This window comes from Pteronotus mesoamericanus, unplaced genomic scaffold (assembly GCF_021234165.1).
Source record: "Pteronotus mesoamericanus isolate MK-2021 breed Mesoamerican mustached bat unplaced genomic scaffold, CSHL_Meso_final contig_32, whole genome shotgun sequence".
NCBI classification, from domain to species: domain Eukaryota; kingdom Metazoa; phylum Chordata; class Mammalia; order Chiroptera; family Mormoopidae; genus Pteronotus; species Pteronotus mesoamericanus.
In genome coordinates, this window is record NW_026555134.1 from 13,230,809 (window position 1) to 13,257,549 (window position 26,741).

The window sequence follows — 26,741 nt, forward strand, 5'->3', positions numbered from 1 at the left end:
CTTTTTATGGCCTTTGTTTGGAAATCTACTTTGTCTGATACAAGTATGGCAACCCCTGCTTTTTTCTCTTGCTCATTTGCTTGGAATATTTTTTTCCATTCCTTTACTTTCAATCTTTGTAGGTCTTTTGCTCTGAGGTGGGTCTCTTGTAGGCAGCATATGTGTGGGTCATGTTTTCTTATCCATTCAGCTACCCTGTGTCTTTTGATTGGGGCATTTAGTCCATTTACATTGAGAGTTATTACTGATAGAAACTTATTCATTTTTTCTCTTTGTACCTGTGTTTTTCTCTTTCTCACTCTTTTCCTTCATCTTTTTAAACCAGTCCCTTTAGCATATCTTGGAATGCTGGTTTGGTAGAGATGTATTCTTTTAGCCTTCTTTTGTCTGGGAAACTTCTTATTTCCCCTTCTATTTTAATTGAGAGCCTTGCTGGGTAGAGCAGCCTTGGTTGTAGGCCCTTGCTTTTCATGACTTGGAATATTTGTTGCCATTCCCTTCTGGCTTATAGTGTTTCCATTGAGAAGTCAGTTCCTAGCCATATCGGGGGGCCCCCTTGCATGTTTCTTTCTCCTTCTCCCTTGCTGCCTTGAGGATTCTTTCTTTGTCTTTGATAGTTGCCATTTTAATGATGATGTGTCTTGGAGTGGACCTCCTTGGGTCCCTCTTGAGTGGGGTCCTCTGTGCCTCCTGGATCCATGAGACCCTTTCTCTCCTCAAATTGGGGAAATTTTCCATCATTACTTTTTCGAGGAGGTTCTCTATCCCTTGCTGCTCTTCTTCTCCTTCTGGTATCCCTATTATGTGGATATTATTGCGTTTCAGGTTGCCCTGCATTTCCCTAAATGTCTCTTCATTCTTTTTAAGCCTTTTTTCAAAAGAACCTATGCATCCCAATGTTCATAGCAGCACAATTTACAATAGCCAAGTGTTGGAAGCAACCTCAATGCCCATCAGTAGATGATTGGATCAAAAACTATGGTACATATACACAATGGAATACTACGCAGCAGAAAGAAAAAAAGAACTACTACACTTTGCGACAGCATGGATGGAACTAGAGAGCATTATGCTAAGCGAAATAAGCCAGGAGGCGAAAGACATATACCATATGATCTCACCTTTAAGCGGAACCTAACCAACAATACAAAGATGCAAGGAAAATAAGACCAGCAACACTGAAAGGAAAAGAAACCAACAGAGACAAGAGGGAAGGAGGGAGGGGTGGGCAGGGGAAAAGGAAGGGAAGGGGGAAAGTCAAGGAACATATAGCAAGGACTCATGGACAAAACCAAAGGGGAAGAGCTGAGAGAGGGAGGGAGGGAGGGGGCAAGGGAAAGTGGTGGGGGGAAGGCAGAGACAAAAGTATTTGAAAAAATAAATTAATTAATTAAAAAAAGAAAAAAAACAGTAGAACTGTGATACTTGTCTGGTCACACTTTGTTAATGCCAATTCTTATTGGTAAAGACGCTAAAGTAATAGTTAAGCATATTTGAGATTATCTGAAGTGTTTAACTCTTTAAATATCAGTTAACCACTTAATCACAATCTGTAACTGTTCTCTAAGCCACTTTCATTGTTATCTTTTAAAACATTAAGGGGCACTTTTGAATATTCATGCTTTCATTCATTCATTACATATTTACTAAGCTGCTACCTCAGTTCTAGACCCTGAGCATAAAGGTCTACAAGAATGACAGTGTCCTGCTCTGAGTTTATATTTTAATACGAAACCTGACCCCCCAAAAAGAAGAGATAAATTGCTAGTAATAATTATGGTAATGGTATTTTGAGAAAAATATTAAGGTCTTTAGTGATGTATGTCCTGTGAGGAGGTGGTATATGAGAGCTGAATGGATTACGGGAGTGAGCCATGGGAGGATCTGAGGAGTAACATTAGCAGCAGCAAGTGAATGGGGAATGCTTGTGCCCTAAAGTAGGAATTAGCTTGCTGTGTTTAAGTGTCAACGAAAATGGACATGAAGGCTAAAATGTGTCAGCAAACAGGGTGTATGATGAGAAGGCTTCTAAGATACAGGTATTGACAAGGTCACATAAAATTTTCTAGTTGTGATTAAGAGATTATATTTCATTTAGGACATAAAAATGCATCCTGTGTATTTTGAAAGGGAGAGTAACAATCTTATCTGTCTTTTATAAATTCCTATCAAATCTTTGAAATGGACTGTAGTTAGGAAAAAATTAGGGTATTACTAGGTTACATAAACAAACCCCAAATAAAGATGACTATATATGCAGAACATTTTCAATCTCACCTTTTCTCTTCTTTAGCTTCTTAACCAAAATATTCTTTGTTACATGTAACTGATAAATTTAATTGTTTCAGTTCCTTAAAGTACTTACTAACTTATTACCAATTATAAAGTATACATAACAATACTTTTCCTATTTAAGTTTAATAAAGATTTTACCTACCTAAGAGACTGTTAAATCAGTTTAAAATATAAAAATCATAGGCTATCTGATCTGATAAATATGTATTTATTCATCTAAGTTCACTAAGTGAATACAAAGATTCTCATAGATATGGCTTTATGTACCAATAAGCCTTAGCCAAGTCATCTTTTGTCTGTTTGCTACAATGGTAGAGAGAGTTGTTTCATTTTTATTTTTGTATATAATACTTTAAATAGTCAGGCAAGGGAACATAAATTTTCCCACAAATAGTAAGCTTATAGACATTTGTATGGTAAGTTCTAATTAATCAGCAAAGTCAGGATATTCACCCTAGTGAGAGTTGACAGTTGACTATGTTAAACACCTTTTCAGAATTTTTTGAGATTTTTTAATAGGTGTTATTCCTATAGGGTATTAAATCCCAAGTTCTAAGAGCTTTTTTCCATGTAGTTCATTTAGTTCTTTTTCATCTTTTGATCCAGTTATTAAGTCTTCTATAAATTTCTCTTCTCGTTTTATGCACCATCAATTTTAACAAATTATAAAAGACACCATTGATGTGACCAGGCCCAAATGTTCTATTCACATACAATGTTCATATTCTTCTGGCATGAAAAAAGATAACTGTAAATAAATAAATAAATAAATAAATAAATAAAAGCTTTCTTTTCTAGACTTGTCAAAAATCATTACACCTTTGTCCTACTAAAAGAAAAAAATTAGAAAGTGTTTTACATTCATTTCTTCATGAATTATACATGAAACCAACCTTTAATTTTTCCACCCATTTCTCATGTTAGTTATAGCTTTTTTTAAAATTTCATCTTTTATTTATTTATTTAAATTTTATTTTAATTTATTTTTTCAAATACATTTGTCTCTGCCAACCCCCCACCACTTTCCCTGCCCCCTCCCTCCTTCCCTCACTCAGCTTATTAAAACACCCTTATTATAACTGTATTTGAATTTTAGTGAAATGTGTTTTTTAACAATTGCAATGTATAACATGAATCTTAGGTATAATATGTAAAGATATTTAAAAAAATCTTTTTAAAAAACAGTTCAATTATAGAAGTCATATTAGGCTTTTCCCCAAATTAGATGGTCAAATTAGATGGCAGGGCCAATAAAATGGCATTGGTCCAATAAAGAGAGCAAAAAGTACATAAAACAAAATGGAGTCACTTATGTTAACCAGCATGGCTATCAGTCAGCCATGACACTTTGGTTCAAGAGGGAAACTACCTAAGTCAGAGCAGACATGTCTGGCAAGGAGACACACCTAAGATATCTGCAGAATAGCCATGTCTGCAGAGTGAGGCCACCCATAGATAGGCTCCTGCAGAAATTCCACACTTGCCAGCAGGGATGTCAAGCAGAACAGCCATGTACCACCATCCATAGGCTCCCTGGCAAACTCCATACTTGGCATCAGGGGTGCCAAGACATTTATCAAAAATATCCAGAAGGGTAGAATACCCTGCTTTCAAGGTATAACTGAGGCAGACTCCAGACCACTGTTGAGACAGCCAAGCTCTACACACCAGAGTGCTGCTCCACGCCACACTGATCTCCCTTGGCATTGGCCACTGGAGGCTCTGCCCTGCTGGACTGAGAACTTTGTCTGCCCTGCTGCCCACGTGACTCTGCAGATCCTTCCTTGCAAGATGCTGACAATTCCATTGCCCACTGTGCTGTCTCCTGGACCTGCAGATTGAGACTCTGGGATTCAGGTTCCTTATCCACCATTGATGCTGTAACATGTGTTACATTTCTCTTAGATTGTTAGAGTGAGTAGGATATTAATATATGTTGATGTTCTACTTTAAGTGAACCTACATTCAGTAAAAGCTGAGTGAATAGCATAGTTAATGTGTGTGGCTTCTGTCTATTCCTTGGTGCCACGCTGCTCAGTAGGCAGCTAGTCTAGCAGTTGGCTGGCTGATTCATAGGAAAGACTACATCATGACCATATGGTCATGTCACAGTCCATGGAACGTATCTTGGTGTTTAGTTATAGGCAATAAGTCTCTCTTGGGAGAAGAGTATATGAGTTTTCCCAAGATGTATTTAGTCTTTTTTTTTCTCCAAAAGCAAGTTACTTAGATCAATCGCTAATTAACCCTGCATGTCCTTGGCCATCCAAACCCTCACTGTGTTACTCTAGGCCCCTCATTTATTTTTTGTCTTCAGTCCTTGCTTCAATCATGTAAAAATAATAGAAGGTGAAAGGCAAAGTTATATCAGGGACAAAAATAATATTACTAGACAATATCAAGGGCCAATCCAAAGGCAGGGGGTGGAGGTGGGGGAATCAGGAAAAAGGAAAATTTCTTTAAATATCCTAAAATGTATTAGAATAGTCTTATATGGGACACAACTCATTTTTAAAGAATCAAGTTAAAATCAAATTCTAAAACTTTAAAGAATAGGGTTCTTTTTTTCAACATTCACTAGAATTTCCATATTTGATAACTTAGAGATTCACAAGTAAGCAAAATTTTAATGAAGTTTGTCAAACTCATAGGTGTTGACACTTCTATTTCAGCATGAAGTTGCAGGTGCAAAGCATAAGAGAGATGATTTTGTGACTTAAAACACAGCTAAAGATTCAAGAAGATCATATCTTGAGTGGCTCAAAATTTATTTTATTTAAATGCCTTAAGATTTAATAATTAAAAATAGGAAATTTATTTCCTCAAAATTTTACCCATTATTGGTTAGTTAGTGCTGAAAGCTAATGATTTAAAATAACCTACTTATTTTGTCTCAGAATAAGTAAAATTTATTGTTGAAGATTTACTGTATTCTACATAATTTATACAAAGCAACACTGATAGTGTTTAGTTTATATAATTTTTTAGATATTTTCCTTAGGAGTAAGGGCATGTTTGGTATGCAGCAGAAACCCATAACATTAAGGATGTTTATATGATATTCTTAGGAAAACAAAGAAACAATAAAAAAATAAGAAGCCCAAAATACACACACACACACACACACACACACACAGTTTCTCTCAATAAAAAATAATGTAAAAAGTAATAATGATTTGACTGTGATATAAATATTACTATTCCTGGTAATATATTTAATTATTTTATGTTAAAATCACTGAATCCTCAGCCAGTCAAGTATTGAGGCACATCAGCATAGAAGTCTTGGCAGTCCTTTACATGACAGTCTTTTAAAAAGCCATTGCTCTATTGTGATAATATCTAGAAAAATAAAGATTATTAATGTTACCAAAATGTTAAGGTTTTATATGTTTATATACATATATATACATTACTGTTTTTAAATTTATATTTATGAAATATTTAATTTTTACCTATTATAAATTTATTATATGACTATCAAGGTCATATAATTGTGCTTTAACCAAACTGTTATATAAAAAATTCACTTTATAAGTAAATCAGATGAAAAATTACTCTCTCACCCATAATGAGATGTGTAAAATAAAAAAAAAATTCACTTTATAATAAACTAGCAAAAACATATTTTGTCAAGTAATAATCATATTATAGATGTTCTTTCACATTATAGCTGCTTTAATTTGTTTAAGAATAAATTAGTTTAGTTACAATTGTCACAGAAAATTTTAGTGGGAAATAACGTGTATCTGTAATGTAATTTCATGTGTAATAGGTGGTGCTTTGTCAGAAACAACTGAACATTTTATGCTTCCCTAGAGATGCTGCTACACATCACAGACATTTTGTGTTCAGGAAAGAGTCTCCTGAGCGGCCTGTTCCTATTATAGTCGTCCCCTCTTATCCATGAGAGATGTGTTCTGAGACCCACACTGGATGCTTGAAACTGCAGATACTACCCAAACCTATATATACATTTTTTCCCTATACATAAATACTTATGACAAAGTTTAACTGATAAATTATGCAGAGTAAGAGATCAGCAACAGTAACTAATAACAATATAGAACAATTATAACAATATATGGTAGCAAAAGCTAAGTGAACGTGGCTTCTCTCTCAGCAAACTAGCACAAATTTCTTTTTTCCTTTCCACAATTTCATGAATAGAAAATTCTTTTGGACCTTAGATGTTAGCAACCTCAGCAAGAGTTTTTTTCCTCTCCTTAAATGAATAATTTTCATCTTTTCACTTAACACGTATATTTGAATTGCCAGCACCACTACTCCTGTGCTTTGGGCCATTATTATGTAAAGTAAAGGTTACTTTAACACAAGCACGCTGATAACACCACAGTGGATTTGATGAGCTGATAACCAAGACAGCTCCCAAACGACTGATGGGTGGGGAGCATCTAGAGTGTGGAAATGCTGGTCAAAGGGAAGATTCATGAGGTGAGGGTAGAGTACATGTTGAGAGATTTTATCGCAGTACTCAGAATGGCTGGTTATTTAAAATTTAGGCATTGTTGATTTCTGGAATGTTCCATGTAATGTTTTTGAAACATGATTGACCGCAGGGTAACTGAAACTGTGAAAAGGAAAGCCAAGGATAAGGGAAGACTTCTGTATACGACTAGAAAGGAAATGAGGCACAGTTATTTTGCAAGAAGATTATGATCATATGTGTAGCTTAGATAAAGCAAAACAAAAGCAACAAAACATTGTTTCTTCTGCTCAAGTGAAGACTCTGGGGATGCACAGGTAGGTATAAATGAAAATATATAGAATGTTTGCCACTGATTTCCAAAACCAGAGACTATTATGGAGTAGACTAGGGGAGTTCTGGCTGATTTTTATTGACTGTTGAAAACACTGAGCATTCAAAGCACAACCAAACAGAAGAGAAGTAGGAATAGACAGGTGTGTAAAGAGGCTTTTTCTAACCCAGAATGTGGCTGAACCTGGAAGTTTCTGGGGCACCCACTTTGGACAATGTTTTAACCTATGATTTTGGCATATAAACTCTGAAGTTATAGCTCAACATGTGCAAACCTATGATAACGTTAGAGGCAAAACTTCCAAACTCCTGAGTCAGTATACACGACAGACTGTGTGATAGAAGAATGGAAAAAAGAGACTTACATGTCCCGAGGACATGGCATTTCTAAGTGCCCAAGAAAATTACAAGAAACCAGACAGATTCAAACAAATATAATGAATGCTCACTGATATCATTAAGTGTAACCATCGTTTTACCCTCCATTACGAGTTGCTGGCTGTGAGATGAAGTAAAGAGATTACACCAATATGGAAGAGTCAGGAAAGAAGTAATAGCAGTAGAATGACAAAGACAAAGGGGTTCAGGTTAGGTACTTTGCTAAAAAGAAGATAGGTTTTTGAAATAGCTGGAGGCCCAAGCTGAAATTGATCCATTCACTCTAATTTGATCGGAAAAAGGTTGGAACAGAGGCTAATTTTTAAGCACTTAACAGTTTGGTCCCTCTGAGCTTCTTTTAAGAAATAGGGTCAGAAGATTGGGTTGTCAATGGGTCAATGCCTTGACATCTCTCAAAAGCCACAGTGTGATGATTTCTTTGTGTCAGGGCTGCTGCTTTCAAGGATCATACAGCAACGCTCCCTTTGGGGCAGGGGATGTGAACGATTGCAGAAGCCGGGGGGAGGGTGGGGGGTGAAAAAAGGCTTTGGTTCTGACTAACAAATCATCGTACACATCTAGAAGTAGATTTCCTAATTATTGAGGACGACCTGGAGTCAAATATAGCCACCTTCTACTCACTACTGCTTGTAAGATAATGTCTGGCTGTCTAGCTAAGATTTCTACTTATTTGTTTTACTTATTTATTTATTGTGTGTATATTCTGATGTTCAAACAATTAGCATTATATAGAAAGGGCCCGGCATAAACTTTTCTTCATATATTTACATTTAAATGAAACACACTTCAACCCCAGATGTTTCCAGTAGATGTAGATACTTCAGTTACAAATTTATACATGAGTCAATGTGCATATTTACTGTGGAATTAATGAACAAAGCTGTTGCTATATTGTATACTGAGCTGTGGAGATTGTGCCAATGTGTCATGTAAATGTTTCCACTTGTTAAAAATTTTAAAGGCCAAAACATGTGCTATATTATTCAAGCATATTTTTCCCCAGATTTTGAAAGTAATTTTGACATAAATTTAATTAAACCCCAAAGCCACACTGTTATGTTTGTAGACTGTCTCCTCAGCTAAATACCTTATTTATTATCCTGAATACTGGAAAACACACCCATACCAATCTACATGTTCTTTTGTATTTACTAAAAGTGCTATGGATTTAAGCCTACTAGTATTTTTCAACTGTAAAATAAACAATGTTCAGTTTTGTCTCGTATAATGAATTTACACATGTGTATCTATTTTGAAAATAAGTAAATGAGGGGATTGACAAAATCAATTATGGTTTTTGATAAGGCATAAAAACTCTACCTCAAAGCTAGAGCTCTAATGTCCTATTCTGTACTTGTTTGGGAGTAGATGCATGTCCAAGGACCACACAGACACAGTGCAAATGAGTAGCTCCAAAAGTCTTTCTCTTCCTTTTAACAGCCAACTTAGTCAAAATATTCCATGTTCCACATACATGGTTATTATGTTTTCTCATGTTACATGTATGCATTAGCTTATACACTACATCACTATACCTTATCTGCTACCATCACTTATCTGAAAGTAGAGTGAATGACCAGCATCTCCTAGGTTGGTAGAATAGACTTAGGAAGGTTGAGGATGTAAATCCTTAAAAAGGACTCTTGCCTGCTTATTAAAACAATATGCAGTGCCTTTCAAAGCTGCAAGAGTTAACATGCAATATGAGAAGGGGAAATTAGTTCTTCACACATTTTTTTGAGTTTTAACTTCCCTGTTGCTGTTCTCTTAATCTGATTGTCTCATTTCTTGCTGAATATGGTTCTCATGGATCCCTGCTCTCTATAATTTGGACTTTATCCTCAGTAATAATAAACTGCCAAGAGTAAAATCTAAGCATCCATAAGCAACAATTGGATGCAATGTGGCACTTACACACCATGGGGAAGCGGGTTTCACTAAACAAAAGGTAGATAGGTTTGCGTGATACAGAAGGAGTTCAGTGTACTCAAATATCAGCTACATGTGCTAATCTTACCTGCCATGAGATGTTCCTGGCAATGGAGGAAAACACCATTGGTCATTATTTGATTGGTCTAGCCACTCAACTCCACCCAAAAGTAAGAACTCTCTCGTCTCCATCTTTGGATAGAGCCTTAAGAATGGGTCTGCCACAGGATTAGGTGTCAATAATCATCAGTGAACACTCAAAAATCATTTTTTTCTCATACATACCAATCCGTGGTATACATATGCATGTATTTTATTTCTCTAATTACTTTATAGGAATTATTATCTGAAGTCTTTTGACAAAACATGTAAAATTTTGAGCATTTTAAAAATTAACCAAACATATACAGCATTGTTCCTTTAAATGAATTATACTAATGCCATATTAGATTTATCAAGTACTCATACATCTTTCTTAATTTTTAATAGCATTTTCTTCTTTCTTCAGGAAAAACAATGTTTTGAAAAAATGAATCAAATGCCAACAATGCTGGGAACATTCACACTAAGTCAGTCTGTATTCCAACATTATCAGGAGCCAGATTGATTAGAAAATATAAAATAAATAAAATTGTTTTAAACGGGAAAATAGTAAATAAGTAGAACATGTTTGTCCTGCCTCAAACTTCCAAATAATTGACTTAACCAAATAAGACAGTTTCATTTGTCAAAGTGCAACCTTGCTACAATGGTTATTTTGGATAACATCACCTCATAGCTTTCCTATCGCATTAATAATAAAGTGATATGGTTAGCTATGTCTCAAGATAATTTCCCATCCACGCTTTTTGCAGAGTTATCTGCCTATAGTTCTTTTTATATATGTTAAAAAAAAATTGTATAACTTGTCCCTATACCCAACACAGTGGCTGCTAATTGATCAGAGAGATGGAAAGCTAATGAAATAAGAGCATATAGGCCAGCTTTTGTTGGTGTGGCCAAATACCTTGGAAAGGTGTGGCCTGACCAACTCATCTAAACAGATTTGATTTTAACTAAGAGGCACAGATGTAACCTGAATGGTAACATTAGGAAGTTAAGCCAAAATACATAATACAGTGTTCAGGATGTAGAGATGTTTCGGGAATCCATCCTGGTCTATATGAAAGCTGAGGCAGAAGGTACCCACCATGAGATCCCTGGATGGCAGAGTAGACATACATAGTAAGCCACAAATAACATAATCATACCGCCTCTGAAGGAGATGGAGAATATGGCTTTGAACCTTTTTTTTTTATCTAAAATTGTTTTCTGGAAAAATAAAAATTCTGGTTAAACCCAATTCTTCAGCTTCTTAATGCCTTAATCTAAGCAGTTGACTACATTTGTAGAAAGATACACCACAAAAGTCTACTCTCAAATTAAATTTATAAGCAGAGATACCATTCTGTTTTTAAAAACCATTGGAAATCCTTTTATATTTCCTTTGTCTTTTCCTTAAGTCTCTATAATCATCTTCTCTGTCACTTTCAACTGATTCTTCATTTCTTACATCATTATGAAAACCTAAGCAATCAGATGGGAACAACACACTTTTATATCATAGAATATGTCCACCTACCTGCCCCTGAAAGTGTTTATTTTCCTTTTCTTCTGAACTGATGCTCTCCTCTAAATCCAAATCTGCTCTGGCTAGTGTGGCTTAGTGGGTTGAGTACCAGCCAGCAAAGCAAGGGGTCGCTGGTTCGATTCCCAGTCAGGGCACATGCCTGGGTTGCAGGCCAGGTCCCCAGTGGGGGGCACGCAAGAGGCAACCACACATTGATGTTTCTCCCCCTCTTTTTTTCCCTCCCTTCCCTTCTAAAAATAAATAAATAAAACCTTTTTTAAAAATCCAAATCTGCCTTTCGTTTCTTGGATCACATTCTGTCTAGTCTATCCAAAGGGTCTGCTCTGGCAATCACCTCCTCTTTTTCTTGCCTCATAAATTTCCCCCTCTTTCTTTATTCCCATTCACATGTTTCTGTCCTTACCAGTATGTATGTGTCTACACCTGCACTATACATGCCAACATATATCTGCTTTTCTTTAGAGAAACACCCTTCCAATGAACTTTCTACACTTACTATCTCACTTCCTCAGCTTCTATTTTCTCTTACATACTTTTAACAAAGTAAACCATGGCCTTAATCCTTCCAAATATAATGATCATTTTCCAGTCCTCATCATATCATACTTGACCTTGGCAACATTTAATTTGGCTGGCATTTTGTCCTCCATAAAAAAACTTTCTTATGTAGCTGCTGTGTATCTACATTGTCTTGTTTTTTTTTTTCCTCTGTCACTGGTGACTATGCTTTGTCTCCGTTGTTTATTCTTCCTCTGCCTCCTGACTGTTAAAAAGATGAAGTACAACAGAGTTCTATCCTCAGCTCTCTGCTTCCCAACGTGCACTCTAGGGGTGATCTCTAGAGTACCCTGTCTTGTTTCTTTATTAATGTGCTTATGACTGATAAATGTATCTGGCACCAAACTCTACTTTGATTTTCTGACTCCTACTCAACTGCATAAATAACACCTTCCTTTGCTTGTCTGAAAAGGATTAAAATCTAAGTAACCTTAAATGCATATGCATTTCTGTAAATATTCTTTCTAAATGTGTGAGTCCCCCAATGCTTAACATTCCAGTCAATGTCTCCTCAAATCTTTATTTATCTATTTATTTTCGCTTAGCTTATTTCTTTAATTCCCAAACTCTGTGTCCAACCCACAGGGAATTAAGGCAATCAGACAATTTTGTACCACCACTGGCACTTATGTTATTTTTATTCAAATCCCATCACCTCAATCTCTCTTTTGGGCAACTGCAGTACGGTTCTAGTTGACCTTATAACTTCCACCTTGCTTTCATGTATTAATAAATTCTAGTCTAATCTAAAAAGAAACCAACAAAAACATGCCTAGCCTTGGTAAAACTTTTCTACTTCACTCTTCTCCACCAAAAACCATTTTAGTAATTTTTCTATGAGTCCAACAAAATCCAAAATTTATTTTTCTGACCTCAGTTGTACATTTTGATTTAACTGCCTGTTATATTTTAATCTCCCTCTTGACTCTCCTATCTAATGGTAACTAAGTTTTTACCTCTATCCTTTAAGGTTACTCACAGATAGATTTTCACACTTTTGCCTATGTACTTTTGAATCACAGTATTATGATTTAAATAAATGACAATCAAGGAAGACTTATCTGGGACCTAACTTATTCTGAATGTTTGGGAAGTAATTGTTGGAAACATCATCAGTTGTCTCAATTCACTATTCTTTTATGATTATATCTGTTTAATTATTACGGATTTTTGAAAATCACCGATGTATGGTAGAAATAAAAAAGTGATACTTTCCGTATAGAAATCTTCATTATTACTACAAAGTTTATGTTAGGACAACGTGTTACTGCCTTTTCTTTATAACTTATATCGCATGAGGGAAACATATGGAAATAAGTTCTTAAAGTGATTATCACATAAGAGAGCGCATAAAATGTGTCATATTTGCATAAGCACACACTGCCCAAGATTGAAGCGCTATTGTAACCACCAGGTTAATCAATAATTTATACCAAGATGATGTGTTTTCTTACTGCATATTAATCAAATTAATTTAAAATTTTAAAATTAAAGACGTTCTTTATCTTTAGCTTAATGATTATCAAAGGAACAACACTGATAATTACCTCCACATTTTATTGTCCTGGAAAGTGCCAAATCTCCTTTATTTAATGTTATTCCTTACAAAAAAGTTTTTATTATTTTTTTTTTGCATCACTATCTGCATGATAACCATGTGCAAAGCTTCTCACTTTCGTCATTTGGTTTTAACTTTTTGTAATTAATAAGTTTTCAAATGTTCTCTGAAACATCCATAAGCACCCTTTAGAAAGAATTTTAAAAGTGAAATACAAATTAAACTAACAGGGGACAACATTCAACTGCATTTTCTAGAGAACATTTTTATCCCCAACTACATATGCTTCATCTAATCAATGGAAAGTTTTTCATTATCCTGTTTTGCTAAAACAAATATCAAAGGGGATATATCAACTACATTGAAAAATAATAGTTTTTAAAAAGTTCTTCACTTTGGAAGCTACAGAGAAATCATATTCAACATTCGAAAATGGGATACTGAGCAAATAAACATGATAAGTGAAGGTGTCAGTGAGAGGTAATGACTGATACAATATTTAAACAGCTTCAAGATAGAAGACAAATTATTTGAACTAATGTTCTCATTTTTTCCTGTCACTGTTGAATATTGTGCTTATAACTATTAATGAAATATTCATACAGCCATAGAAAATATGAAATAAAATATTAAACTAAAATATTTATTTTATAACTTGAAACTGAAGAAAAATGATATAACATAAAAATGTACAAAAACAAGATAAGACTATGTATGTATGTAAAGGTTAAATTTACTTCCTATATGTCACAAGCAGGGAAATTTGACAAAAATTAAATGCAGTAAGACATCAACTTAGTCAATAAAGTTTCTTTTTCGGGTGGAGGGTAGGGGAGTAAAATAACACTGTTATACATCTAATAGATATTCTATTTGAGAATAAATTAAGTAATATTTCATTTAACCAATAAATAAATAAAATAAAGAGAAGTTTTATATATTTTTAAGATTATAATTTTTCATGAAATGGTAGAAAAGCCGGCACATAAAATATAATCTTTACTAAAGTACACTAAAAAAAAAAAAAGCAATTTGAAAGCAATGTGTGGATTAGCACATTACACATACTAAAATATTTTAAAATATCATTGCCAACCTTGTTTTTAAGCCTAAATTCTATGAGCCTCATCTTTAAAAAAAAAAATTCGGGTAAAAGATCTAATTTTTAAAAACTGGAATATAAATGTCATTCCAGATTATACCAATGAAAAAGAACACAATGTCAAATCTCATTCAATGAGCACACATATAGCCATAAAACCATATTTCCCAAGTCATTATTGTTTGTGATGCACATTTAAGTGCACAGAACATTTGCCTTTATGGCAGTTTTATTCTCAACATAGTAAATGGCAAGAGGATTTCAGTTCAATTGACTTTCTCATAAAAGATTTAATTCCCTATTTGGCATGGGTTACATACTGAGTTTCTTACTCCAGCTATGTCTATACTCTGAGTAACTAAATTCTGCCGTGTGTGACAGACTGACCTGGTGTCAGGGTGAGAGGAAGTTGTACCTGTTAAGTGACATGAAATTCCAGCAGCTACAAAACACTTTGGGGGTGGGGGTGGGGATGGGAAATGGCATTAAGGGAAAACCATCATTACAATAAATAGCTAGGCATCACATAAAACTAGAAAGTTTTATGCTATGTATAAGCATAACCATAAAGTATTTGATGCCAATAAACAAATACTACATTATTCTATACCCTATTATTGTCAATTTCTTTGTAATCATATACACTTGAATAAAAATAAATTAGAAAAATATTATGTTCATAGATATATTTTATGTTTTATCTACAGTTCCACAAATCATAAACCATAAAGATAATTCTTAGTGAATTCATCTGTATGTAAGAATCATTAGTGGTAAATGCTGAGCATACTACAGAAACATTTAGATATTTAACACAAATAATAGTAAGAAGATCTATGTAATTATAAGTACAATTATAGAAATAGATATATAGATATAAAGATATACATATACATGTATTTTTAAGCCTGAATTCTCATTTTAAATTAAAACAAATGAATCAATATATACACTTGTGCAAATATAACTTATTTTAAATATATTCTTTTTGTAATGTTTAGGTAAAAATACCAATGGCAATTCTGATAAATTCAGTATGTGAAACAAATATGACTTATCTTATAGGTCAATAATGAATAAATAATGCAAATTCTGCTTTCTTTAAAATTGTTTTAAGTATCTGCTAGTATTTTCCCAGTACCATTTTTCAGTGAATTCTTTTATTTTGATATAACTGTAAACTCATGTGCTGTTGTAAGAAATACTACAGAGAGAGTCCCTGTATGCTCCAACCAATTTCTACCAATGGTAACATTCTGCAAAATTACAGGGTAGGCAAAAGTAGGTTGACAGTTGATCATATGGAAAATAATACAGTAATTAATAAATAATAATACAAAAACAAACTCTGTGTTTCACATACAACTGTAAATCTACTTTTGCCAACCTTTGCAGAGTACAATATCATAACCAGGATATCAACTTTAATACTGACCAGTAATCTTCCTCAGATTTCCTGTTTTACTTGTATGCATTTGTGTGTAGGTGTATGTTCTACTCAGTTTTACTACAGGCATTTTTGTCCACTATAGCCAGGAAGATACAGAATAGCAAAGATTTGCAAATGTTTTCAAAACTTAATTTGAAGGCACTATTAACTTTTTAAAGCAGAAGTTAACAAACTTTTGCTGAAAAGATGCAGATAAAATACTTTTTAGGTTTTGCTGGCCACACTTTTGCTGTTGCAACTACTCAGCTCTCCTTTTATAGTACAAAAGCTCCCAAAACAATTTCTAAACAAATGAATGTGGATTGTTCCCACAAAACTTGATTTGTTTCTTCCTTTGCACCATTAGTGGAAACTATAAATAGCTGAAATTCTACAGAAAATAGTCACAATCACAAGAATTTATTCTAGCCATCACAACGATGTCAAGCCTTCAGCTATATAGTCTTCTTTTATGTCCAAAACTTAGCCAGTTGCACACTACTAAGACAGGCAATTTACTGTTTTGTTCTGTACTACCTACTTCCGTCCTGCCGAAATAGAACCCTTTTGTGAGTGATACATACATTAGGCAAAACACCAAAACCAACCAACAAACAGCAGATTCACAAATTCTGAAAACTGGGAAATGTTTTAACTAAATCAGAAAAAAAATAAATGGAATTTTAATACTATATATAATGATTTTGAATTAATTGTAAATGTAATAAATATGCTTGGTAAAAGTGTGAAGGACCAAAGTTTTTGAAACCATTGTGTATAAACTCATACAGGGGTGACATTCTTAGTAATATCTAGTTCATCTATCTCTATGCTGATTTATATAGTGAGTTGCATTATGCCTTAGCATCCAGCAATAAAGCAGAACATTAAATACACTAGATTTTCCCACATTATATTTAATATCATATATTTCCATATAATCAATTCTTAAGTGTCTCTGGATAAAAATCTCAGCTGGAAAATTTAATTCTAAATTAATTTAACAGTATATATTTACATGCTTTTGTAATATCATGCATCAGTGAAACAAAAAAATTTCCACTGTATCATCTCAGGTCAAAATTACAGAAAAAATACTCTTTTATGAGCTTTAAAGCACAACGTTAATATAATCAATTTTAGTTACTTGTAAAATAGATTTGATAGAAGAGGGGGATAAATTGAACTTAAAACCAAAGTAGCTGCTCTTCACAGTAGCTGTAAAGGAAGGGAATCTTATATAATAAAATTATCTGAGCATGTACTAAAATTGCACACAGTTCGCATTTGTAAAGAAACTATTTTTATATTTTTTCTTCATTTATATCAAAGGGCTTCCAGTAACCACAATGACTACAGAGCATCTCATTTTTTTAATTTAAAAGCTCTGTGTATAATTTTTTCATCACCTTAGAAATAATACTTCATATATTTTACCAAGTTTGAAAAAGAAGAATTTTTGAATAGTCATTTTATCTTAATTGGTCAGCAAATGAAGTATAATGACATAGCTGAAGCATAAGTTTAAGCTAAGAATTAAAACATCCAGCAAGTGTTTAAGTGGAAATATAGTTCAACAATATTCTGGAAACCTGGGACATGGAACCAAAGATTAGTAATCAGGTTGATCATTGACCTATTTGACTAATAAAAGTTCTATATAGTTAACATGTCAGAATTTAAGCCTGGGTTAGAGATACTAACAACCAAATGTTCTCTCCAGTACAAATACACACAAATAACAAATACGTTTATAAATAAATAAATAACATTAACACTGTTCAATGATTTATTTTTATAGCCTGTTAAAATAATGTGTCAAATTACATATTGAGCAATATTGTGCCACAAACAATGCCCAATGATTCTGAGTACCATGAAGGTAAATACCAATACTTTAAAATTTTCAATTATGGTCATCGGAAATTTACTAAATGAGTTTAGCATGAGTTCTTCATAGTTATTTTAGTGGGCATTTACGGGCTCCATATAATTTGAATTATGTGGCATAAATGAAACCATCCTTTCTAATCAGGAGGAAATGAGATGTTATCACAGCACGACTTGGCATTGGCTATTCCCACTGCTCCACTCCAGGTGCTTCGCCACTGGGTGGATTTGGCCAGTTGACCGTTGCTGGCCCGCCACCCCGTGTCCCTCAGATCACTGCATGAGTGGAAAGCCATATGGTGCGGTTCTGTTAACTATATTAAAGTTGGAGTCATATTTTGGCCAGCTTTGTTCTCATAACTAAGATTCAGAATTATATTCATGCAAATTTCTATACATTTGCTGCCTACTGGTGTAACTAAGCTAGCGTTTGTTAGACATTTGCAGATAGAAAATTGTGTTAGAATTTAAACTTAATGACACTAATTGAGAGGAAAAATAAACAGAGAAGGATGACAATTTAGGTTCACCCTGCATTTACCTGTGAAGAAGCAGTCTTCAGTGTGGACGATGGTAATCTTTTGTCTCTTCAGGCAAGCAGCTCTGTGCACTTCACAGTGGTTTTCATAGAATTCTCCATCAGATCCGCACACCGGTTTGTAGTGCCGTTTGCAGAGGTTCATGCAGGCACATTCTGGTTGTCCCGTCTCTCTGCTGATAACACAGTGCCTTCCCAAACCACAGTACTTATTTTCACAAGACCCCAAAGGGCCATTCTGAATATGGAATCCTGAGGATAAAGGACAGAAAATCATTTGGATTCATTTGTCCAAATAATACGTTCCTGCTAAAGTTTCAAGTGAAAACATCTGTCTAAGAGGAATATAGCAAAATCAGGCTTCAGTTGCACTCAGCAGAGAAAGGACTTAGAACCAGCAGATGAACTTTTTCAAAATATGTTCCACATTCTTCCCTCCCTCCCCTTCTCTCCTTGAGCATTCTTCTTTCTCCCCAGTGAGCAGTGTGGTCCTCAGAACAAAGTCTCTAAAACTAAGCTGCCCAAGTTCAAATACGGGCTCCAACACTTATTAGCGTTACGGGCTTGAAAAAAATGACTTCTCTGTGCCAAACTGTCCATCTGTAAAAAGGGGATCCAAGGGTGTTCAAACTTTTGGCAATTCTGGGCCACGCTGAAAGAAAAAGAGTTGTCTTGGGCCACTCATTAAACACACAAATACTAATGAAAACTGATGAGCAAAAAAAAATTTTTAGGTAAATTTATGATTCTGTGTTGGGCTGAATTCATAGCCATCCTTGGCCGCCTGCAGCACCGTGGGTAGGACACCCTGGGTAGACCATCTCTTATTGTTGTACAAAACACTAACTGGAATAATCTGCAGAGAGCCCATCCTTAGCACACTGTAAACGTTTAACAAATGTCAACTTTTACATTAACAGAATTCTGGGGAGGGGAAAGAAAATGTACATATATATAAGGCAGGAAATAGGGTATAGGAATGAAAAATAGGATCTTAAAAACTTCTTAGTAGGCTCTAACAACTGATCATTTCTTTTTTTGACCTTGCCAATTTAACAATCACTTATGTATTTCATGACTGATTAATAAATCATGGATTTTCTTGTTACTTATTCACTTAATAATCCCCAGTGGCATAAGGAAAGTATAGATGGATTCAACAGTTTTGTACTAAAACCCAACAACTTCAATCCCTATGCTTTTGTAGGCAGAGCTGGAAAAATAGGGTTAGGAAGAGCACAGGGCTTGGGCTTGGCCCATATAAAACTTCATTTACATGTTAGTTATTATTAGTAGTATTTTGTCTTTATAGAAACTAACTTTAAGAAGGACAAACATACACCAATGAAAAAGTATTTAAAGAATCAATTTTATTTGTTTTTAAATAAAAAATATGCAGCACTTTTTTCCATACATATGTAGGTAATTCCCCCCAAAAATTAACAAAATTTAAAAGATTCAAATAAAGATGAACATTATCAACAATGTAATTGCTATTTTTTGATAGCAATATAAATTGGAACAAATGTTTTTGTAAACACTTTAAAATACTTGTCCTCTTTGATACTGTATTCCAATTGTTAAACAATATTCTTTAAAATTTAAAACAAAAATATAATTTATTGAATGAAACTTTCCAAAAGTATTATATTTCAAATAATTTATAACTTAGTGAAATGTTTTAGTACATTTTAGAAAATATTTAATGTGGTACTTCTTGAAGTTTGGCATGTAATATAATGGCTTAGTGAAGTGGTTAAAAACATAGCTTCTGCCTCCACTCAACTCTATATTTTCTGAGTCAGCAGATCTGGGGTCCAGCTCCAAATTTGTAACTCTAAGCTGACAGGTGATGATGCTACTGCTGCTTCCAGCATCACAACTTTGGGGCCTTTGGCTTATTGAAATTATGATTTGTAATAAAAATAAATATAACACAAAGAAAACAACCAGGTAAATAATTATGAAAGCTCTTGCATAGATGAGAAAATATGAGAAGTTTATACTATAATTAAAACCATCTAAAATAATGTGGGTATTTAGAAGGAATGAGAAAAAGACATAAAAAAATGACAATTTGCTTCTGTTATATTATTACTTCATAATGTTCAATGTGATACATCAAAAAGAAAGTTTAAAATTATATTAATTATAACTACAAATTAATGACCAACTTCAATTTGGAAAATCATTGTCCTTATCCTTATAGGAGTACTTATGCCAATGGTTGATGTTTCTAGGGTTCAAAATGGGGCTGCCATTTTTGGTGAGAAATACTCCGCTCTAAAAGGAAGTCATTTCTGGTGTATCTAGAATGGTAGGTATCTTTCACAGGTTCTCTCCTCTTCAATTTTTCTTCTCAACATCTATACTACAGTTCAGAGATCTGTATTAGAATACTGGCTATTTTGTAGAAGTTAATGAATTAGTTTACACTAGCTAGAATCTGTGTGTTGCACATAGCTGCTACTATTAAATAAAATTTAATTAATTCATGTGCAATCCAAAAGAAAACTCATGTTATGTAAATGAGTAGCTTAGACGTATCCTTTTTGACAGTAATTATCCATGACTAATGCTGAACTTAACTTTTAGCTGAAATTAAATCAATTTAATCTGATCAACATTTCAAAAATTTCTTTTACATATATTCAATCAGAAAACACACTAAATGAATTTTAATCAGGAATGTATAATCTGCTATCCCATAAGTTTATAAAATAACATTTGTTCCCACAAAAGTGCTTTATATTTAACAAGTACATCATCATAATTTTTATGTCTTCAGAGGTTTACAAAAATTCCTCAGATTTAAAACAAACAAAGAGAAAATACATATTTGGTAGTTACAAAATAGTCACTGGAATGTAAAGGAAAGCACAAGGAATATAGTTCATCACAGTGCTATAATTATGTATAGTGCCAGGTGGGTACTGGAATATCGAGGTGAACACTATGTAAAGTATATGACTATCTAACCACTAAGCTGTTCACCTGAAACCAATGCAAAATAATATTGAAAGTAAACTGTAATTGAAAAAAAAATCATCTTTGAATCATTGAAATTGAAAAATAAAATGAACAAAGCTGAAACATTACAAAATGAAAGATTCCGACTCATAAGTAAAATAATTCTACATAGTTCTAAAGATGGTCTTTTGAGATTCTCAACCATGATGAAATTCTCTTTGAGTTATTTATACAATATACTCTCTATCAAATAGGTAGTTAATATAAAGTGGGTCTAAACTGAAAGAAACTTTAATAAAATGTAATTATTGCTGTGTGCAGGGTTGCTATAGAATAGAGGAATAGAGTGGAGATTGACACTTTTCCTATTGCTTAGAAAGGGCATTAAGACAGGATGTGAGAGAACCTAAGTAGAGAGGCAAAGATTTAGGGGCACATTTAGGGGCACAGAGGAGAATGGAATGGGTATCAGACCAGACCTCATAGACAATGTACCCTGTCACAATTAAGATTATGTTTATGGAATGAATTAGAAGTTTAGAGGCTAATATATGGAGAGACAAGGTATGAAACAGATGCTGAATTTAAAACAGTAACAGCAAAGGGAGGGAAGAACTGGATTTTGATGAGTTAACTACCTCTAGTGAATATAATGGTAATAAACATAATTGATTTAGAGTGCCAAGCTATTTGAGCCACTGTCTTATAAAAAATAAGTAGTAGTAAAGTCCAAGCTGTAAGCATTCCATTAACTTTGGTTTGTTAGAAAGAACAACAGATTTCTGGTCAGAGAACAACATTATAGTATTTGCTTTTCTATTTTATATTAGTCTGACCTCAACTGGGTCTGTGATTCAAATAGTAAAATAAGAAGGAACTAATAAATCATCTTTGTATTTACTTTCATCCAAACAATCCTTTCATTTAAGAATGCTTAACCTTTTTAGGTGAAGGGATTAAGCAAAGGGGAAAAAAATACCTCATAGACACAGACAACGGCTTGGTGATTACAAGAGGGAAAGGGGTTAGGAAGGTAGAAGAGGGTAAAAGGGGGATAAATAGTCATGGAAGGAGACTTGATTGGGGTGGTGAACACCCAGTACAATATACAGGTGATATATTTATTATAGAAATCTGAAACCTATATAATTTTATTAACTAATATCACCCTAATAAATTCTATAAATAAATTTTTTGAAGTTGCTTGTAAAAACATAGTTTTACAACAAAGGCTTACGTCTGAGAAATATATTTAGTAAGCTTTCTCAGGACACCTAATATTTAAACTTTGCCTGCACTAAACAACCATATATTCATAATTCTCTAATTTAAATACGTATAAATTGTAGAAGTAGCATCAGCTATTCTACATGCAACATTATTTTTAACTTAGATTTTTCTAAACTACTTTTTTCCTAAGGTTTTGTCATTATTTGTTTTATTTTTATATCAGGTTAAAAGTTACAAAAGTGAACTTTCAAATCATTCTTTTATTTATAGCCCACTGTCACTATAAGTGTGATTAAAGGCAAATTAGTAAAAAAAAAAAAAAAAAAAAAACCCCAACATGGAGCGCATGTTTCCTCATCTAAGTAGAACACAAAGAACCTCCATAACTTTTATTTAAATGAGTAATTAGAATGGAGATAATAATCATCATTATAGTATCATGTGGTGGTTTAGAGGATTACGTGAGATGATGCAATGAAAGTGTCTGCCATGAAGTATGTGTTTAACAAATACAGTTATTATTAAAAATTATCAGTTACTATGATTTTTGTCATATAGAATATATTTACCTAAAAACATTAGAATAAATAAAGAACAGCCTTTGATAGCTCTAGCTTTCATTACATCTATTGGAATGTATTTATAGGAGTATTGAAATGTGTGTTTCCAAATAATGCACCTATATTTTTCAAAAGAATCCACTATATAAGATTTTCCCTCATCTTCATAAAAAAAGAAAAGAAAAAAGGCTTAGATTTCTATTATTTTGTATTTTGATTTAGAAATAAATATAATATTTTGGTAACATTTTGGTACCTATTTATGGAAAAGTTGTGAACCTACAGTAAATCCAAAATATAAATACCTGTTGCACATTGTAAACTCTGACAAAATACATTCAGTCCTCACAAACGTCATGGCAAGTGGCAGTTCAAGTACATACTCCAATGCCTGCAGAAGACTGAACACAGTATGATCTATGTATGACTCTTAATGATCGGGATATGTATTGCCTTGCTCTTTGGTGTCAGTCAAAACAAGGCAGCCTTACTAAAAGTTTGCCATAACTTTTGAAAAGCAGCTTGAAAGATATCATATCTGTAGTTCAGCAAATTTGGAATCTTTCCCAACTTATTTCAGACAATCCGTTAGACTTCTGCAAGTGCCTGTAATTTTACCATTGGATTTATTTCTTTTAAGATAAATATAAAACAGGTATTTTTAGAAACCATGGATTCAGTTAAATTTTATCCATCCAAATTATATTTTGCATTTAATGCAAATAAATTTTTGCCAAATGCAGATGATTTTTGATGTGTCAGTTCAAAAAGTTAGATAATTTGAGATCACTATCCAATACGACAAATGTTACCTCTTTATTGACATTCTCAATTGCAGGGTTGTAATTTTAATTATGTTAACAGAACATTGAAAGAGCCTAGGACACATTCTCAAAACTCTTTCCAACCTCAGCTTGTGGCATAAGTAAGAAAGAACACAAAATTTTTCTTAATCATTAATATTTTCTTTTCCATGTTCCATCTAGGAGTCAAAATTCCTCAATTAATATTTTTGGCCCACTGAGGGCTTACAGTATTTATAATTACACACTTAACCAGATAAACATATTTTATCATCTGTGTGATTTATTTAGATCATTGAAATGGGTTGGAAACCAAAGAAATCTCCTTTAATAATTTTACTTAGTAACTTGAAATGTCTTGACATTACAGATAGGTCAGTAGATGGACAAACTGATAACACGGATCATAGTTGAATATATGGCATTAAAGACCTTATTTTAGATGACTGTGTTTATTAAAAGCAAAATATTTGTTCTACATTTTTTTAATTCTATAAATGTTTGGAGTGATATTTAAAAAAAAATGTTTTCCCATTTTTTTAGTTAGTCATTAGTCGTTACTTACCACTCTCTCATATAAGCAATGTTTATCCAGATATAAGAAAATAAATCAATTAGACATAAAAGAAAATTATTTCATTTTATATAAGTCTCTGAATGAGATGAAAGACATATGCTAAAACATCTGTAAGACTTAACGTATTTCAGGCTTTGGAATAAATCCAAAACTTTAAAAACATCTCATTTCTTATTAAAATTTAAAGCAGTAGATTATTCTCTAATAATATAGATATTTTCACAGAATGATAAGAATATTAAATAGCAGAATGAAATTTCTAAGTAAAAATCAAATATTGTTATGGAAGTATAGATTTGGTTAGATAATCTTTAGATTCATTATAATGGTGATTGTTAAGACTTATACCAGCCATATGGCTAATAGGGAATTGAGGGAGAAATGGAGACATAGCAAGCTCTGTTATTATTATAAGAACAAATGAGTACTAGAAGAAGAATATTGCTTTAGAATTTAAACATTTTACATTTAAAATCTACTTAAATTATTTTAATATGCTCTATTTATTTTCAAGAATTATTTTTCTTTATGAAAGAGAACATTACAGGGAGGTCTATACACCAGTGACAAAAGGACAAATTCAGCAAAATTTCACTTATGTGAACTTGGAGTAGCCAGAATCATACAGACATAAAGTAGAAATTAGAATGAGTTTCATCCTAGGAATAATTGCCTTCCTCTTCTTCTTATCTCCAGAAGCAGGAGACCCAGGTAGATGTTTTATAGACATGATGGGATGCAAAACACAAACCAAAATATACAAAAAAATATGTGGCAACACGGGGCACTCACTTTTGAGTATCTGATTTTACCCCAGTGTACACAGGGCTGATGGGAGCCATGACTCATCCCCCGGCCAGCATTGTGAGTGCTGTACCACAGGTGGCAAGTGCAGGGAAAGATCAAAATCTGAAATATAGTTTCTACTAATTGCATATTGCTTTCATACCATCATAATGTTGAAAAACTGTAAGTTGAATTGTTGGTAGGAAACATCTATATATAGTATACAAAATCTCATTTAGTCTACGTTCTGTTCTGATTTTGAGGTCTTTAGTCTTATTGATTTATCTCTATTCTGAAGCTCTACAAACATTTTGCCACTCTGATTATTTTCCACTTTCTGAAAAAAACAACTTGGTTTTTTTAAGGTAATCCATGTTTATGACTTCTACATATTTGGAAACTTCATTTTTTTTCCACAAAATGAAGTCAGTCTTTTTAGTTCATTGCTTAACCAAAATGAAGATTGTTTTATTAATTTTATTGGTTAACTGAGTGGTCTTCTCAGCTTTGAGTATCTTGATACTGGTGTTCTTACGAACACTGGCTTTTAGTTACTTTTAAACCATTAATAAACTCTTAAAAGTTACAATCAGGACAATACACTGCAATACATAAAGACATTTTTATAAATGTTTATCTTTTCATGTAATTATCTTCTCTACACACACCTTTATATCATGTATAATTTGTTTAAATAGTATTGTTTTCTACTTTACATTGCTGGCAGGCAGATGGAACAGTTTTGGTGTAAATGTAGAGGTTATTTCATGATCTATACCCTCACCCTCACTACCTGCTAATGTATTTGTCATTGAAGCTCCTTCCCAGGGGTTTCTCTCATTATACCTTTTAAGCTTCTGGCCCAACAGGTCCAAAGAACTGATATTTTATGGTGCTTATAATTTGGTGACTATTCTTGTTTCTGTCCTCTATCCATTATGGCCTTCTTGGTTATAAAGGTTGTTATAGAACTCCATACATAAAGGCCATACCCAAATACTGAAATGTATACTAAGATACATGCCATTTTCTTAGACTTGGAAGAGCCTTATATTTTAGTAGACATATAAAATAATTAAAGGAAATATTTTATAAGGTAAAAAGTACAAGGGAAATACAAAGTTATGTGAATTTTAGAGGGGAAAAACATTTATTTTGAGGAAAACTAAAGAAAGCTCCCTAATAGAAGTCAGGTTTGATCAGGGAGTTAAAAAAAAATTATTAGGATTTTTGACAGGTGGAAATTGATTGGAAAAGGAAGAGACTGTGAAGACAAGAGAGCAGCATTCTATGTCCCATAAAGCTCAACATTTCTGTCATTTTTATAGCACCCTTACAAGGTGTTTCAGACTGATAACTTCCTAATTTGGTAAGGCAGTTCTTCTTATTGTTCCAGTACAGGAAAGCTAGCAAAACCTGCCATATCTCTTCTTTAAGAGTTTATTTTTAAATAATTACTTATCATATATTTTTTAATTACTAAAAAGCAGCACCAATATAGTTTATTTCTATGTAGTTAGTTCTTTGAGTGGTAGCTCTGAAGTGGAGAAGAAAAAGAAAACATCTCCAAACCAAGTTTTCCCTTCTAATAATAACCACCATTTGTGGATACTGACTAAAGCATTGTTCTGAGCACTTTTCTTTTTTGATGTTTGTAAAAATCATCTGAAATAAATTATATTTGTTTCCTGTTTTGCAAATAATGAA

At 33.2% G+C, this 26,741-nt stretch overlaps 1 protein-coding gene across 6 annotated transcripts in view; it reads right to left on the reverse strand.

Moving 5' to 3' along the window:
* Positions 1-26,741, reverse strand: part of FSTL5 (follistatin like 5) — a 553,085-nt gene that overhangs the window by 347,038 nt on the left and 179,306 nt on the right. For all 6 annotated transcript variants that reach the window (XM_054576111.1, XM_054576108.1, XM_054576110.1 and 3 more), the window contains exon 4: positions 18,112-18,360. In XM_054576111.1, coding sequence (XP_054432086.1) covers positions 18,112-18,360 — 249 coding nt within the window. The remainder of the gene's footprint in view (positions 1-18,111; positions 18,361-26,741) is intronic.